Raw genomic sequence first — 13,451 nt, forward strand, 5'->3', positions numbered from 1 at the left:
ACACCCTAAAACAGCAGTATTCTCAAAGAACAATTAATACATTTCTCCCACTATACAGCATACTAAAAATTGCTAAGCCAATGCTACACTATGGAGAGTTTTGATAATACTAAACAGTACTTTTCATTTTCAAAGGATTAAATATTAGGTAATTAATTTAAAATGTCTGGAAATGTTAAGACCTGGTTCTCCCAACAAATGAAGCTTATCAATCTGCCTGGGATTGTGATTCTATTCTATTACACAGGTTAAGCATGGTTGAGTCTGGTTCATACTTGGATAAGAGACCTTTAAAACACCCCTAACTTCAACAGAAAGTGATTCAATAGACAGTAGTCTTCCCTTTGAGTAAGTACTGAAAACAAAGCCCCAGCATGGTATTAAGGGATACTATGCTTCAGTTGGTGTCATCTTTTGGGTCACATGTAAAGAAGAGGCTGTGGCCACTTGTGTTTTTTAAAAATCCCAAGGAATTTTTTGCAGGTATACGGATATTACCCCGATGTGCTAGCCAAAATCTCTAGCTTTGGTAATTATATTCTGTCTACAATGTCCGCAGTTATCCTTGTAGTCTTAGTTGAATATGACATTCTTCATTTACTGTCTTATAGCAGTTGTGTATTGTTTTTGTGCACTATTCGATAGTTGCCATGCTTCACTCAGAAATGCCTACAATTTACTGACAAATAACATGTGAGAAATTTCAGCCAGGAAGGTAATTTTGGCGAATATGTAACACACTGAAAATAAGAAGTTAGAATGAAAGTGCCAATCTGTACAATGCCACTAGCCCCACGCTAATTTCATCTCTCAGTGCTTTACTCAAAATTAATGAAGTTGTATATTCAAACAATATTTCAGGATTGTAACTAAATTATGGAAATAAATTAGTTATGTCAGAGAATTAACCATAGTTAATAATTTATCACTCAGCTTGTACGCTCCTTGGAGTCTCACGGTCTTGTCTGTAAGGCTTTATGCATATTTACAGCACTATATTAAATAACAGCAGCTTTCAGAGGTAAAGCATTTTGTGCACATTAGATGGTGTTAATCCCATTAACAATAGTATCAGAATAATCAACCACATGAAGGTTGCAGCTATTCAACAAAGACATTCAAAATATTTTAATATATAAACAAAGTGAGAAGGGCAAAAATCCAAGGCTTTTACAACATAATTACTAAAAGGAATGATAAAAGTTTACAAAGGGCAAGACAAATATTTACATCAAAAAACGAAATGGAATGCGCACATGAAAAGATATTTGAAACACAAATGGCCAATCATATAGAAAATAAAAGGATTACTGGCTCCTGTCAGCAAACTAAAACAGGACTGGAGAGAAATTCTTTAACAATGTCATATTTTCTGCTTCTACAGTGCCTTCTATCCAAGGATCTCAAAGTACTTTAACTGCACTAAACAAGTCTCAAAACACCCCAGTGAGGTGGATATTATACCCATTTTAAATATGGGGAAATTGAAGCACAGTTTAAGAAGCCACTTCTGCTCACAGGGAAATCAAAAGTCACATGGACTTCAATGGTGCAGGATCTGGCGCTAAGTGTTTTGTCCAGGGCTACATAGCAAATGTGTGGCACAATCTGGATGAGGATCCAGATTTTCTGACTCCCAGTACACGGTGCCTTTAACCGTGTAAAGCAGCGCAACTTCTTATGCAATGGGCACAAAGTCCAATTGTAAAGCCAGGATTAGAAATCAAAACTTAGAAATTAGAGTAAATATAAATGAGCAAAACCACACTGACTTTCATAGCTTCACTGGCACTTTCAGCCCTTTACAAAATATTGCCATTAAAATAGTGATAATGATAAAAAAGTTTAGTGGCTCTACATTTTGAGCACCCTCAATGTACCAGTATTTCATAGTTTGTATGCCACAAAGGGGATGATGTTTGAGTTCATGAATAAAAGAGAAGCCAATTTCACATTTTTCATAGTAAACCCTCACATTTACTTTAAGTCTGCGGATGGTTAAATTGAATCTTGGACTGTTCTGGCAACCTCAAAGAGTTATATTTACAGACTGCTTCAAACAATCGAGTCAAGAGACTTTTAATTAAAATGTCACAAAATATATTGTAACAAGAGTAAAAACCCACAAGACGACAAAACCAGTAAAGAAGCTGAAATGACTAATAAAAGTAAAGCTATAGTGCAGATTTAAGTTATTTTCTTGTCCTGAAAGACAAATATTTATATGCTCAAAAGCAACCAACAAGCAGTCATACTGTAATCTATAAAAAGTAACAGTGCACACTGGAAAAAGCAAGCTAGCAAATAAATTAGTGCCCTGATAGTTCATCCTCAGAGTCATTAGTTTAAACAGCTAAGATCAGATGTTTTTATTATACGATTGGCTCATCTTGACTTCACATTCATCCTGGGCATTATTTTAGCATAGTGATGTCACCTCTGAAATCCATGTGCATAAGGGCCTAATTTTCAAAAGTAATGAGCACCTGCAGCTATTTTTGCTTTGAACTGAAGTTGGGGGTGCTAGCTACTTCAGGAAATCAGGTTCTAAAGCTTATAGTTTTCTTATTTGGGAATTCAACAGAGAAAGTGACTTAATCAAATTAGGTGCTAATATGCTGCATTGGGAGTTCTGTAATTTGTTTTCTCCCTGGCTAGTGGACAAAATACATATCCTGCCTCCAGTTAATTTAGGACAGGTTTAGACAACATGATGGTAAGAATGCCTGAGACCTATACTAGTATCACCGGAGCTGCCACAATGGAAGATTACCTGCAAGAACTACTGTAGACTATTTTGACAATTTCTACTCCGTAGAAGAAATAGGTTTTAAAGGTGAGCTAAAGGGGATGGTCCCACTGAGATCCATCTAAAGGAGAAAGACGGCGCCTATCAGCCTTGCAAGCAAGTTACCAATTGTCCTGTAACTTCTGAATATTTTGGCATTGTTTAGAAGAAACCAAATGGTGTTAGAAATACCACATATACATTTGTCATAAATTGGTTTTAAATAACTGAAATGAATGGGCAGCAGCACAGTTTCTTAAATCAGCCTCCCTGTTTCTGCTTTAGCTTTTCTATCAAACACAAGCAACCTCCTCCTCCTCCACCTCAAATTCTCTAATCCAACAAGACTCAAACCCATATGAAAGGGTTAAAAAAATTAAAAAAAGTATTTAAAATCTTACCTTCAGAAGAGTCCAACAATTCAGTAGAGAGCACCTACCCCCAAAATGTTTTATTTAAAACTAAATACAATAATACAGTTTGACTTGGATGCACAAAGTTTCCTATAGAAAAAAGGCTCTACCCCTGTTATGTTACTTACCCAAAAAGAGAGGATGGGAGAATTAGTGTTTGAAGGCACACAGTGCTAATCAAACACTATTTATCATAGTTATTATTCATCTGTTAGATATTTACATGGCATTCCCTCACCATAATATCTAAGAAATGGTCCTATCACCCCTTACCCAGGGGAAGATTAAGCTCATGTGGCAGAGGCAAGCAAGAACTTAATTAAATTCTTTAGTGACAGAAACTTTTAACACTCTCAACTTATTAGGATAAAGGGGTTCACTAATGTAAAAGAGCAGAACGGATGTGTGTCAGACCACTATCATGCCTTCCTAATAGTTTCTGGCCCAGCCTTCAAACAGTATATTTTGGAAATTGTTTTGGTTTTGTGATTTATATCTCTTTATGCTTCTCTCTAGAACCATTAAGATGAAAATATTAATATACATATGTATTTAAAATACATCAATATTATGTTAGATAAACTGATTTACTTGATTGACCAAATAGCCTACCTTGAAGCCATGCTAATTTGTTGAGAAACTAATGTGTTTTATACCTTTTTTCCCCACTGACCTACCCAACTAGTTTTTTCCCCTTCCATGATTATGGACTTTCAGTGAATGGCTTGATTTTTTAACCTCTTTTAAAAAAATTAAAACCAATGTGCCACACTTTACAAGACAGCTCATCTGTATTCACACTAAACACTGAAAAAGCAAAAAACAAGTATCTTTAGACACACCAAGAAGCTGAATTTTATTTGAGTTTGAGTGGTGCTACAGTGAACTAGAAAACTTGTAGGAATTGTTACAAAGATAAAGTCTTTTGAAAACATGTACCCACAGAACATATACATTTGTTTTGAAATAAAGCTAGTATGTACACCCTAATCTGATTTTAAAACCACACCAATTGTTGTTCTGCATTTTATCACCAAAATATCAAAAACTAAAAAAGTTAGAATTAAGTTAGAGGTAAAGCCTTATGTTATCTTTATATTATATACGTTATGGGCCCGACTCTCTTCTAGACCAATGTTATGTGCTAGTGTAACTCCACTGTCTTAACTGGATTTGCTCACAATTTACACAAAAGCAATCAGAAGAGAATAAGGCCCCATAAGTGCAAGAGAAAAAAAAGTCCAAATGCTCTAGCAAACTACTCCAAAAAATGCACAATAAGAACAATCAATGTTTCCTGAAAATGGGTAAAACTGGTTAGAAAAGAGCATTATCCTGGGCACAGAATTTGTCTATAAACTGACTTTCTGCAATCTGCAGTTTTACAGTAGATTACTATTAGGGAGTTCGAAACAGAACAGCTGTGGAATTACAAACAGCAATCCATGGGTCTACTTGTACAATAAGGGTGACACAGAAGCATGATTAGCTACACAAATTCTTTAAATTGTGTTTTGTAAAATTCTCTTTTTTTTAAATGGGCTCAAATTAAGCAAACATTTTAACTATATACCAGCAACTACATCAAGAGTACTATAAATGCCACCAACTGATTTAACTGATCAGGTCAGTGACAACGATAGTATTATTGTTTAGCAGTTTACACCATTTGCCAGTCTTCTTTTTTCGACAAAGAACTTTAAGAGAAATACCCTGTTAGCATCATTTTTTCCTGAACCTTTAGAACTAATTATTGTAATGAATAATGCAGGTGCATCAACAAAATAGAATCCATCCATCCACCCACCCATTCTCACCCACACAGAAACAAACTTTCAGCTAGTTCTAAAAGGCCATTACTTCAGTTGACTTATTTAAAAGCATACATATCATGTGCTAAAAGGAAACTGATTTACAGGCAAAATGTCAGTACAGTGATTCTTTGCACAACTTTGTTACCTAGTGACATACATTAGTAGGATTTACTCTATAAAAATACTTTTATGGCAGAAAAATGTTTCAGGGAGTTTAATACAGCTCTGGCATATAGGGAAAATGACTCACACTACTTACTCATTAATAATCAGATCTGGTGCAAAACACAGCAGGTTTCCATTTGACTGTTTATATGATCTCCATCCTAGAGCAAAAGCCATCAGGAACATCCATGAGTACTGCAGAAGGGTCATTTGGTCATCCAAATGTAAATTTCGGAAACCTGAAAAAAACAAAATATAATAGTATAGGCAGTGAACAAGTCATGCTTAGGAAATGCTCCTTTTCAAATCTATCAAACAAACAATCAGTACAAATAAAGTGTATTTATTCATTACAAAGCAGTATTTTAAAATGTATTCCATATTATTTTCTTTAGTTGTGGTGGTCCATGTAGACTCGAAGACATCAAAATTGTGTGTCGAACTGCAATGAACAGATATAATCAAGTACTTATGTATTTTATGTTGTTAGATGCTAAATAATCTGATCTAACTAAAAGTGCATCTGTATGCTGAGAAAGAACAAATTGCATTTGTGGTGGTAGGGAAGATGAAGACGGGAGATTAGAAAAACTAACACAGTGTCTCTTACCTGCAAATTCTTGCTGTTGATCTAAGTAATATACAAAACTTCAGCATAATTTTAAAGTTACCAAGATTACATTCAGCTGTTTAGCATACGACTGTAATGAATCCTTCATTAGCTTAAATTTTTTTTTGCCTATGAAAATGAAACCGTACCCACCCATAGGACCCAACTTAATGTGGTTATAGTCACAATCTACTGAAAAGGATAAGTAGCGGAAAAGATAACATTTATACCTTACTTTTAAAAAATATTATATATTATTCCTGAGTACATATAGGTGATTGTTTCCTCCTGGAAGAGTGTGTGTCACTTGGAGATCTCTTGAAAAATACTACAGAAATCAGAAAGGAGTGTAATATTAAAAATTCAGAAAATGTTTTTTTTCCATGTAACTGGAAATGAAGATGAATGAAAAATATCCTACAAATGATGACTAATTAAGTTAATTTATTTCCTCATAAGCGGACAACACTGGTTCAACTGTCTTGTGCAAATATTACAGTAACTTTCGACTGAAGTCCACTAGCTTTATTTTAAACTGTCTCTTATTCAACAGTAATTTTACACAGTAGTCACAAATGATAGAATATGTACCACACTACTCATCGTCACTAACTGCCTGTAACATTATAGCAATATACAGAATGAACATGACCAACAAAAATAATGAAGAAATGTATTATATGTTAAAATTGCTCCCCTGAGCAGATTTAAAATGTAGGCAGCTTTTAATCTACAGTGGTAACTCATGTCAAGCCCTGGCTGCTTTTAACAAGATTTTCTGCCACACTGAGTCCTTATCAAATTTAGATTCAAGTTGACTTTATTTAACGTCATCAGATACTTGACATCCCAAAAAGGTCACTTCAGTTCTATTTCCCTAAGATGTTTAAAATGATAATATCTGGTGAATTAATATGCCCAAATTATATAGCCTCTCAATCTGGTCTACTTCAAAATAAAGGCAGGCAGCTTTGAAGGTTGGAAACCCCCCCTCCATATTGCTACTTTAAAGACATTAGTAATACTGTTTAGAACTCATTTCAAAACTATTGGGTCAAACCCCGAGGTCCTTGCTCGGGCAAAATTCCTCTGAGGTAAAAACTTCAGGATACAGCTCATCTTATTTTCTATACATTTGTTTCATCATTCTTTATTGTTAACTAACGATACTAAGGCTAACAAAATGATCTTTGTTCCTTATCAGTTCCATCTGCTTGCCTTGTTTATTTCCCACCCGAGGCAATAGTCCTCTGGACATCAAACATTTCCACACCAACTAACTGATATCCCTAATGGAGGACTACTATGATTTCTGCGGGGGTGCAAGAAATCGGAGTAAGTAAACAATAAAATGAAAGACTGTTGTGAAGAAAAGCTTTAGTGATAGATTGATCAAGAAAAGGAAGATAAAAAGGCCTATGATCAGAACAGTTACTAGTAGTAATAATATTATTATTAAATAATAGAGTGGCCTTTCAAGAAGTATCTTCTGTAAGATTAAGAGCTTGTCTACCTGGGGAAATTAACTAGAATAGTTCCTCATGTGGACACACTAATTCGGAATAAAAAGTGTGCTTTCAAAGCTAAGTGTTTATCCTTGAATAAAGTCACTTTTATCCCAGAACAGATAGCATCCACCCAGCCGTTTTGTTATGCTAACACCTTTACTTCAAATTATTTTCCCAGCATAGACAAGCCATAAGGGACATTTCAATCTCCCTATTCCAGCATAAATGTTTGAATGTAGTCTTTTCTTGCAACTCCAAATAGGTGAGACCATCATGTAAAATGAAATGGCAAGTTACATTACATCTTTACTTATGCGTACATTGTACGTCACCCTTTAGATTTATTTATGGAAAAGGGTGGCTAATACCACTGCCTAGAGCCAAACACAGTAGAAGCAGGTGTGTCAGTTTTCCTGTTTATAGCTTTCTCAGATGCTCAATGGCACCACATTTCAGTCTGTCCAAGGACCATGCAATAAGATGCTATGCATGATGTCAGAATTTGAAGACTCATTTTAGCTACCTGTTTCCTGACGTGAAAGAAAGCCAAAGCAAGCTGTAAATACAGCATCCTTACTGACTCTACAAATGGGAGGCATACTGGCAATTCTCCTTTAAAGTCCCATGTAACACAACCAATTTTGTGGAAGCAGCTAGGGTGCCTGAAGGAAAATGGAATATCAGGCTTTGCTCCTGGCCTTGGATTAGAGATGGCAATGACTGTTCCCATTCAGGTAGGAAGAATGGGCAGAGTGGAGGAAGCGTGAGGACAAAGCGGCTATGGAGACAAAAAGATACAGGACAATTCAGTTAAGGAGAAGGGGATCAGATGGGTTGCTCCCTGAATCATGGGAACCTTCTTGCTAAAAATTAATAACGAAGCACTACATTTGAAACTGCTGTGGAAACAGACCCAGGAACACTTCTCTTTTTCTGTGTTAGAGTTTTTTAAAAACTGTTCATGTGGTGTGTATGTTTTATCACACAGGGACTGAAGAGTCCAACCTAATTTAACCTCAAATTCAACAAGGAGTCTGGTAGCACCTTAAAGATTAACAGATTTATTTGGGCATAAACTTTCGTGAGTAAAAACCTCACTTCTTCGGATGCATAGAGTGAAAGTTACAGATGCAGGCATTATATACTGACACATGGAGAGCAGGGAGCTACTTCACAAGTTAACCTCAAATTGTAATCCAAAGAAATCAAAAAGAGATGTTGGGTCTGTTTTATGTCTGTATTGTTGATAGGTATTTGAAACATAATTTATCTAAGATATTAATCAATAAGAGTTAGTCCAGAAAGGTATTAAAGGAAACGGTCAAAGTAAAAGATAAAAGACTATAATTTGGAAGAAAAACGGACATCTTTTACCAAACATCTCTGTATTACCTGGTATTGCCTTTGCCCATTTTACTGCAGCTACCACTTGCCGTCCTCCTAACATGTTTAGAGTTGACATTATACGCCATGTTGAGTCAGGTAGCGTACTGTCGTAGCCTGAATACAGAACCTCCGGCTCAATGACTTCCAGCAGGGAAACCAGGGTAGGGGTTAGCTGCGGCAGAGATGCAGGAACTATACTCTTGCTTACTGGACTTTCAGAAGCATCCCTCGCTCCTGTCACATTGGACTGCTGAATTCCTTTGATCTTCTTCTTCGTTTTTCGAGCTAGGGAAGATTTTTAGAAATTACATGTAAATTAAGTAAAATAAGGAATCTACACAGTACAAAAAATATAAGGAGGAAGTGCTGCTCACACAGGGAATACTCTTTTTTCTTTAGATTAGTCATTGGCAACTTAAAATATTTTTTCATAGGTTTTTGTAAAAATTTGCATTGGTGAAAGCTAAATCCCTGTTGTAAACTGATTTATCTCAGAGATGTGTAAGAAAGGAGAAGTCATGTTAATGTATCAGAGATGCAGAAGAAGGCAGACAGACTAATGTGGGGTCTGCAAACCATATTGGGTGTGACCGCTGGATTTCAGTGAGACTTCTCATCATACTGAGATGCACTTAGTACTGTTTGCAGGATTGGGCACTTTATCATATGCTGAATATGTGAACTACAGAAAACACACAGAAGAAAGGAAAACTGTATTTTATAAATAGGATGCTACTGAATACTCAGAGCCAGGGAAAACATTTTTGGGGGATGGCACTGGGCAAGAGGAGAATTTTCTCTGGCAATCTTCCTGCAAACAAATTATTGCTGCAGTAATTAAACAGTAAATAAAATCCATGTGATATACCAGATAAAAACAGCATAAGCATCACATTGACAGAAATGTCAGCTCTAAAATAGAAAGATTATTTATTAGTGCATCCCAAGTAACTGAGTCTCCTGCTTCCCTTTTGACTTCCCAGAATGCAGACTGCCAACCGTGTAGATTGTTTAGTAAATTTTTTGCAGTACAGGAAATGAAGTGACAGACCATTCTTTTCTAAAGTCTGCATCTTGATCCATACAGGAGTCCCACAGATACACCAACAGCACATAATAATGCCACTTGTGTAACTTCTAAGAGGGGGAGGGACATAATTTCTGTCCGCTTATAATTTGACTCACCACCACTGCTGAGTAACATAAAATACAACACAGATCTAATATGAGACTGTTGTTTTCTCATTTGTGTCCATTCCATTGTCCAGATGATTATGAATTGTGGATTATGACAGAAACTGTCTCAATTACCATTTTGAAAGCGTACAACGATATAAAAGATGCCACAAGCGCAAGTCTGATCTGCCACGAATGGCAAATGAACACAATACAGAGCCTGCCTAGTTATTCAAAAACCTCAGTTTTAAATTTAGTAACTTTTCAATTATTTTATTTCTACCCATGCTGTAAGTAACATAAGTTTGCCAAGGACAGACAAGTTACTTGCACTGAATATTGGAAGTAAATTGATATTACTTTTAAAAACATTGCATTACCATACTAAATGTCTACAGAACGAAACTTAAGGATATGTGATACGAGTGGATAATTTTATTACGTCTTCATGCCAAATAGTGCCTTGATTATAACTAATGCATTATTAGAAAATGTATCTGATAACTCAGTAATTTTACAGTTTCAAATTTTTGGAGGTGATATATACTAAAAAGAAATTAAATGAAAAAAATATGTTACGGCAACGGTATGGCAGGCGTTACAACAGAATAAAATTCAGAAAATGCAAAAGTTTAGATTTATAATATGATGGGTATATTGTGGGAATGGAAAAGACTTTTCATTTTGTAAATGAAAAATAGTTTCATACACTACACATGGTCCAGAATCCCCTTTGTTGTTTACAATCACATTTTCTTATTTTTTTAAAATGCTCTCTCATCTGCTCTTTAAAAGGCCCAAAACAAACATAATGGCTTGATCTTGCAAAAATAAAGGGCCAGAATTTTACTACACAGGTGTAGAGTTACTTACCTGAATAATCCCACTGAAGTCAGCAATACTATTCAGGGTGGATAATTTATCAGTGTAAGTAAGGGGTTCAAAATCTCTCTCTTATGCAAGTGAGTGAGTGCAAGTGTTTGCAAATTAGGAATAAGTGACCATCTGGACAATAGAGTGAAATTGACAAAACACAAATTGTCAAAAGCCCAAAGTAAACAAGAGAAATATATAATTCCCTACAATTTTTCAGTTCTGATATTTCAGAGTGTTGCTTAGTATGTGACGGAATATAATTTTCAAAGAGAAGCGTGATTTTTAAGTTGACTGTGTCTATTTAAGTAACAGCTTAGAATTGGAGTTAATTCTACAAGTTCTGCAATTTTTTTTTTTTACACCATGATTTTCTACTGTCTCAGATGCAGAGGCAATGCTTTATGGGAGGATTTATCTATGTACAAATGAACAAGATATTTACAATCTCTCTCATGCAAATTATTCCAGCAGCAACCTCTCTGCTTGTCAGGCTAAACAAGTAAAATGTATAGTGAAGCAACAAAGGGGAGCAGTTAGGTCAGGGGTCGGCAACCTTTCAGAAGTGGTGTGCCGAGTCTTCATTTATTCACTCTAATTTAAGATTTCACATGCCAGTAATACATTTTAACGTTTTTAGAAGGTCTCTTTCTATAAGTCTATAATACTAACTAAACTATTGTATGTAAAGTAAATGAGGTTATTAAAATATTTAAGAAGCTTAAATTAGAGTGAATAAATGAAGACTCAGCACACCACTTCTGAAAGGTTGCCAACCCCTGCACTAGTTCTTAGTCCCAGTCTCTTTGTTCTAGCCTCCCCTCCTCCCAGCTCTCAGTCCCAGTTTCTCTCTTCCCTGCTCCCCCAGTCTCACCAGACTCCATGTCTCAATCTATTCCTTCCCCTCCCCCACAGTCTGGCTTTTATTTCTTCATTAACTGAATTAAAGAACTTCCTTCTCCATGATACCTGGGTGCCAGGAGGGAGTCAGTGAGAGCTCAGGAGAGAGAGAGGCTCCCTGTTCTCAGTTCCAGTGTCTGGCTCTACCCGGCTCCAAACCAGCTGGGAGCAGCCATAAGAGGGAAAGTCTGGATTTGCCCCTGTAACGCTGGTCTGGAGCATCCACACGCACAGTCCCATTACATGGAAGAGCTGTGGGAGGTGGTGGGGTGTGCATGCAGAATCTGGTGAGCACTAAGAGAGGCTCAAGTATGCTCAGAGAAGACAGTCTTCTGAGATTTAACTGCTAAAATGGACAAGTCTGTATGACGCATGTGCAAACTGTGATTTTTTCAAAGCTTTACAACTTGGCCAAATTGGGGCACATTTTCAGTGATGACAGAAGGCGCATCCCTGACACAAAGGCCACCACTTGCCAAGTTTCAAGCCCCTGTTCCAGATGGCATTACAGATGTTAAAAGAAAGGGACTTAAGAACTTTTTAATATGGGCAAAACAGCATATTTTTCCTAGCCTCATTCTCAGAAATGACTGAAATATTTTGGCTTAATTTTTTTCACAAATATTCAGTCTAAGGCAGGCACCTGTCATGGAAAATTTCAGCCTAAATGGCTAAAGTTTGGCAAAGTAATAAGCAAATCAAAACAGGATATTTTATAGTGGAAAGTGTCAAGCAACCTGCCTATAACAACATGCAAAATATTACCCATGAAAAAGAGGAATGTTGAGGTAAATGTACATTTTTACAGTACACTGTTTTTAAACATGTATTTTCTGTAAGACATAGTATAGGGTTTCTCAAATGTTTACACAGACGTGTCTTCATATAGATATTGTCTGATGGACCAACTGCTCTCTTGTTCACAAATTGCATAACATCACTGAGACAACTACAGAGGTTCCCAAGTAGAGTCTCTTTTCAGTTTACAGCTATTAAAACTGATTTGTTTCCGAAGACTTTTACTGTCTCTGCTGTTTAAGAGGATTGTGTTTAAGAGGATTAGAGTGACTGACTCCAATATGACTATTCGTAAATGTTGCCCCAATCAGTAGGGGGTTTCCCTTCATAGTCATATTAAAGATCTGGAATGAAAAAATATTTTCTCTAAATTTAAATGGCAATTGTAGGTGTTCAGCATCTCTCAAGATTAAGCCTGCAGCTATAGCCTGAAACCTGATTTGATATATAGTGTTCCCATTTGGTTAGTAACATCAGAACTTTACATTATGGCAGAATTTGGTAAACAGGAATAGTTATCACTGACTTATTTCCCACAAACTACAGTTGTGGGACAGATTAAGGTCCAAACAAACTAAGTGGATAAAGCTGATGATCTGAGGTTAATACTTAGCCTCAGGTCATTTTATAAGTTTAAAAATTACTACTGTCTCAGCAGTTGACATTAATGAAACAATTTTGCCTTCCTGGAATTTTCAATACACAATACCATACATTATGCATACGCAAATGTTCTCTTTCACATACTGTACTTTTTACTTGTTTGATCGCTAAATCTGAGTAAACATTCATGACACTAGCAAAAACAAAATCAACAGCAATAAAACTGAAAGCGGAAGAAAAGCAAAAATCGGCAGGCTGAGCTTTACATCCCGTATGCTCATGGACACCATCCTAAACACTTTTAAAATTAAAAATACAACAACAAAACCAATATATAACAAAATAAAAAGTCTATCCAAATCAGAGACAAGGAATATCCATCACCAGTACAAAATGGGAACCATGGCCTAAATTTTC

General features: G+C 36.0%; 1 protein-coding gene across 5 annotated transcripts in view; it reads right to left on the reverse strand.

Moving 5' to 3' along the window:
• The window catches only part of NR3C1 (nuclear receptor subfamily 3 group C member 1), a 159,743-nt gene that overhangs the window by 15,679 nt on the left and 130,613 nt on the right, over positions 1-13,451 (reverse strand). For all 5 annotated transcript variants that reach the window (XM_034779963.1, XM_034779962.1, XM_034779964.1 and 2 more), the window contains exons 5-6: positions 8,691-8,969; positions 5,275-5,419 (exon numbers count right to left, since the gene is read on the reverse strand). In XM_034779963.1, the coding sequence (XP_034635854.1) occupies positions 5,275-5,419; positions 8,691-8,969 (424 nt within the window). The remainder of the gene's footprint in view (positions 1-5,274; positions 5,420-8,690; positions 8,970-13,451) is intronic.

The sequence above is a fragment of the Trachemys scripta genome, chromosome 8 (genome assembly GCF_013100865.1).
Source record: "Trachemys scripta elegans isolate TJP31775 chromosome 8, CAS_Tse_1.0, whole genome shotgun sequence".
Taxonomy (NCBI): domain Eukaryota; kingdom Metazoa; phylum Chordata; order Testudines; family Emydidae; genus Trachemys; species Trachemys scripta.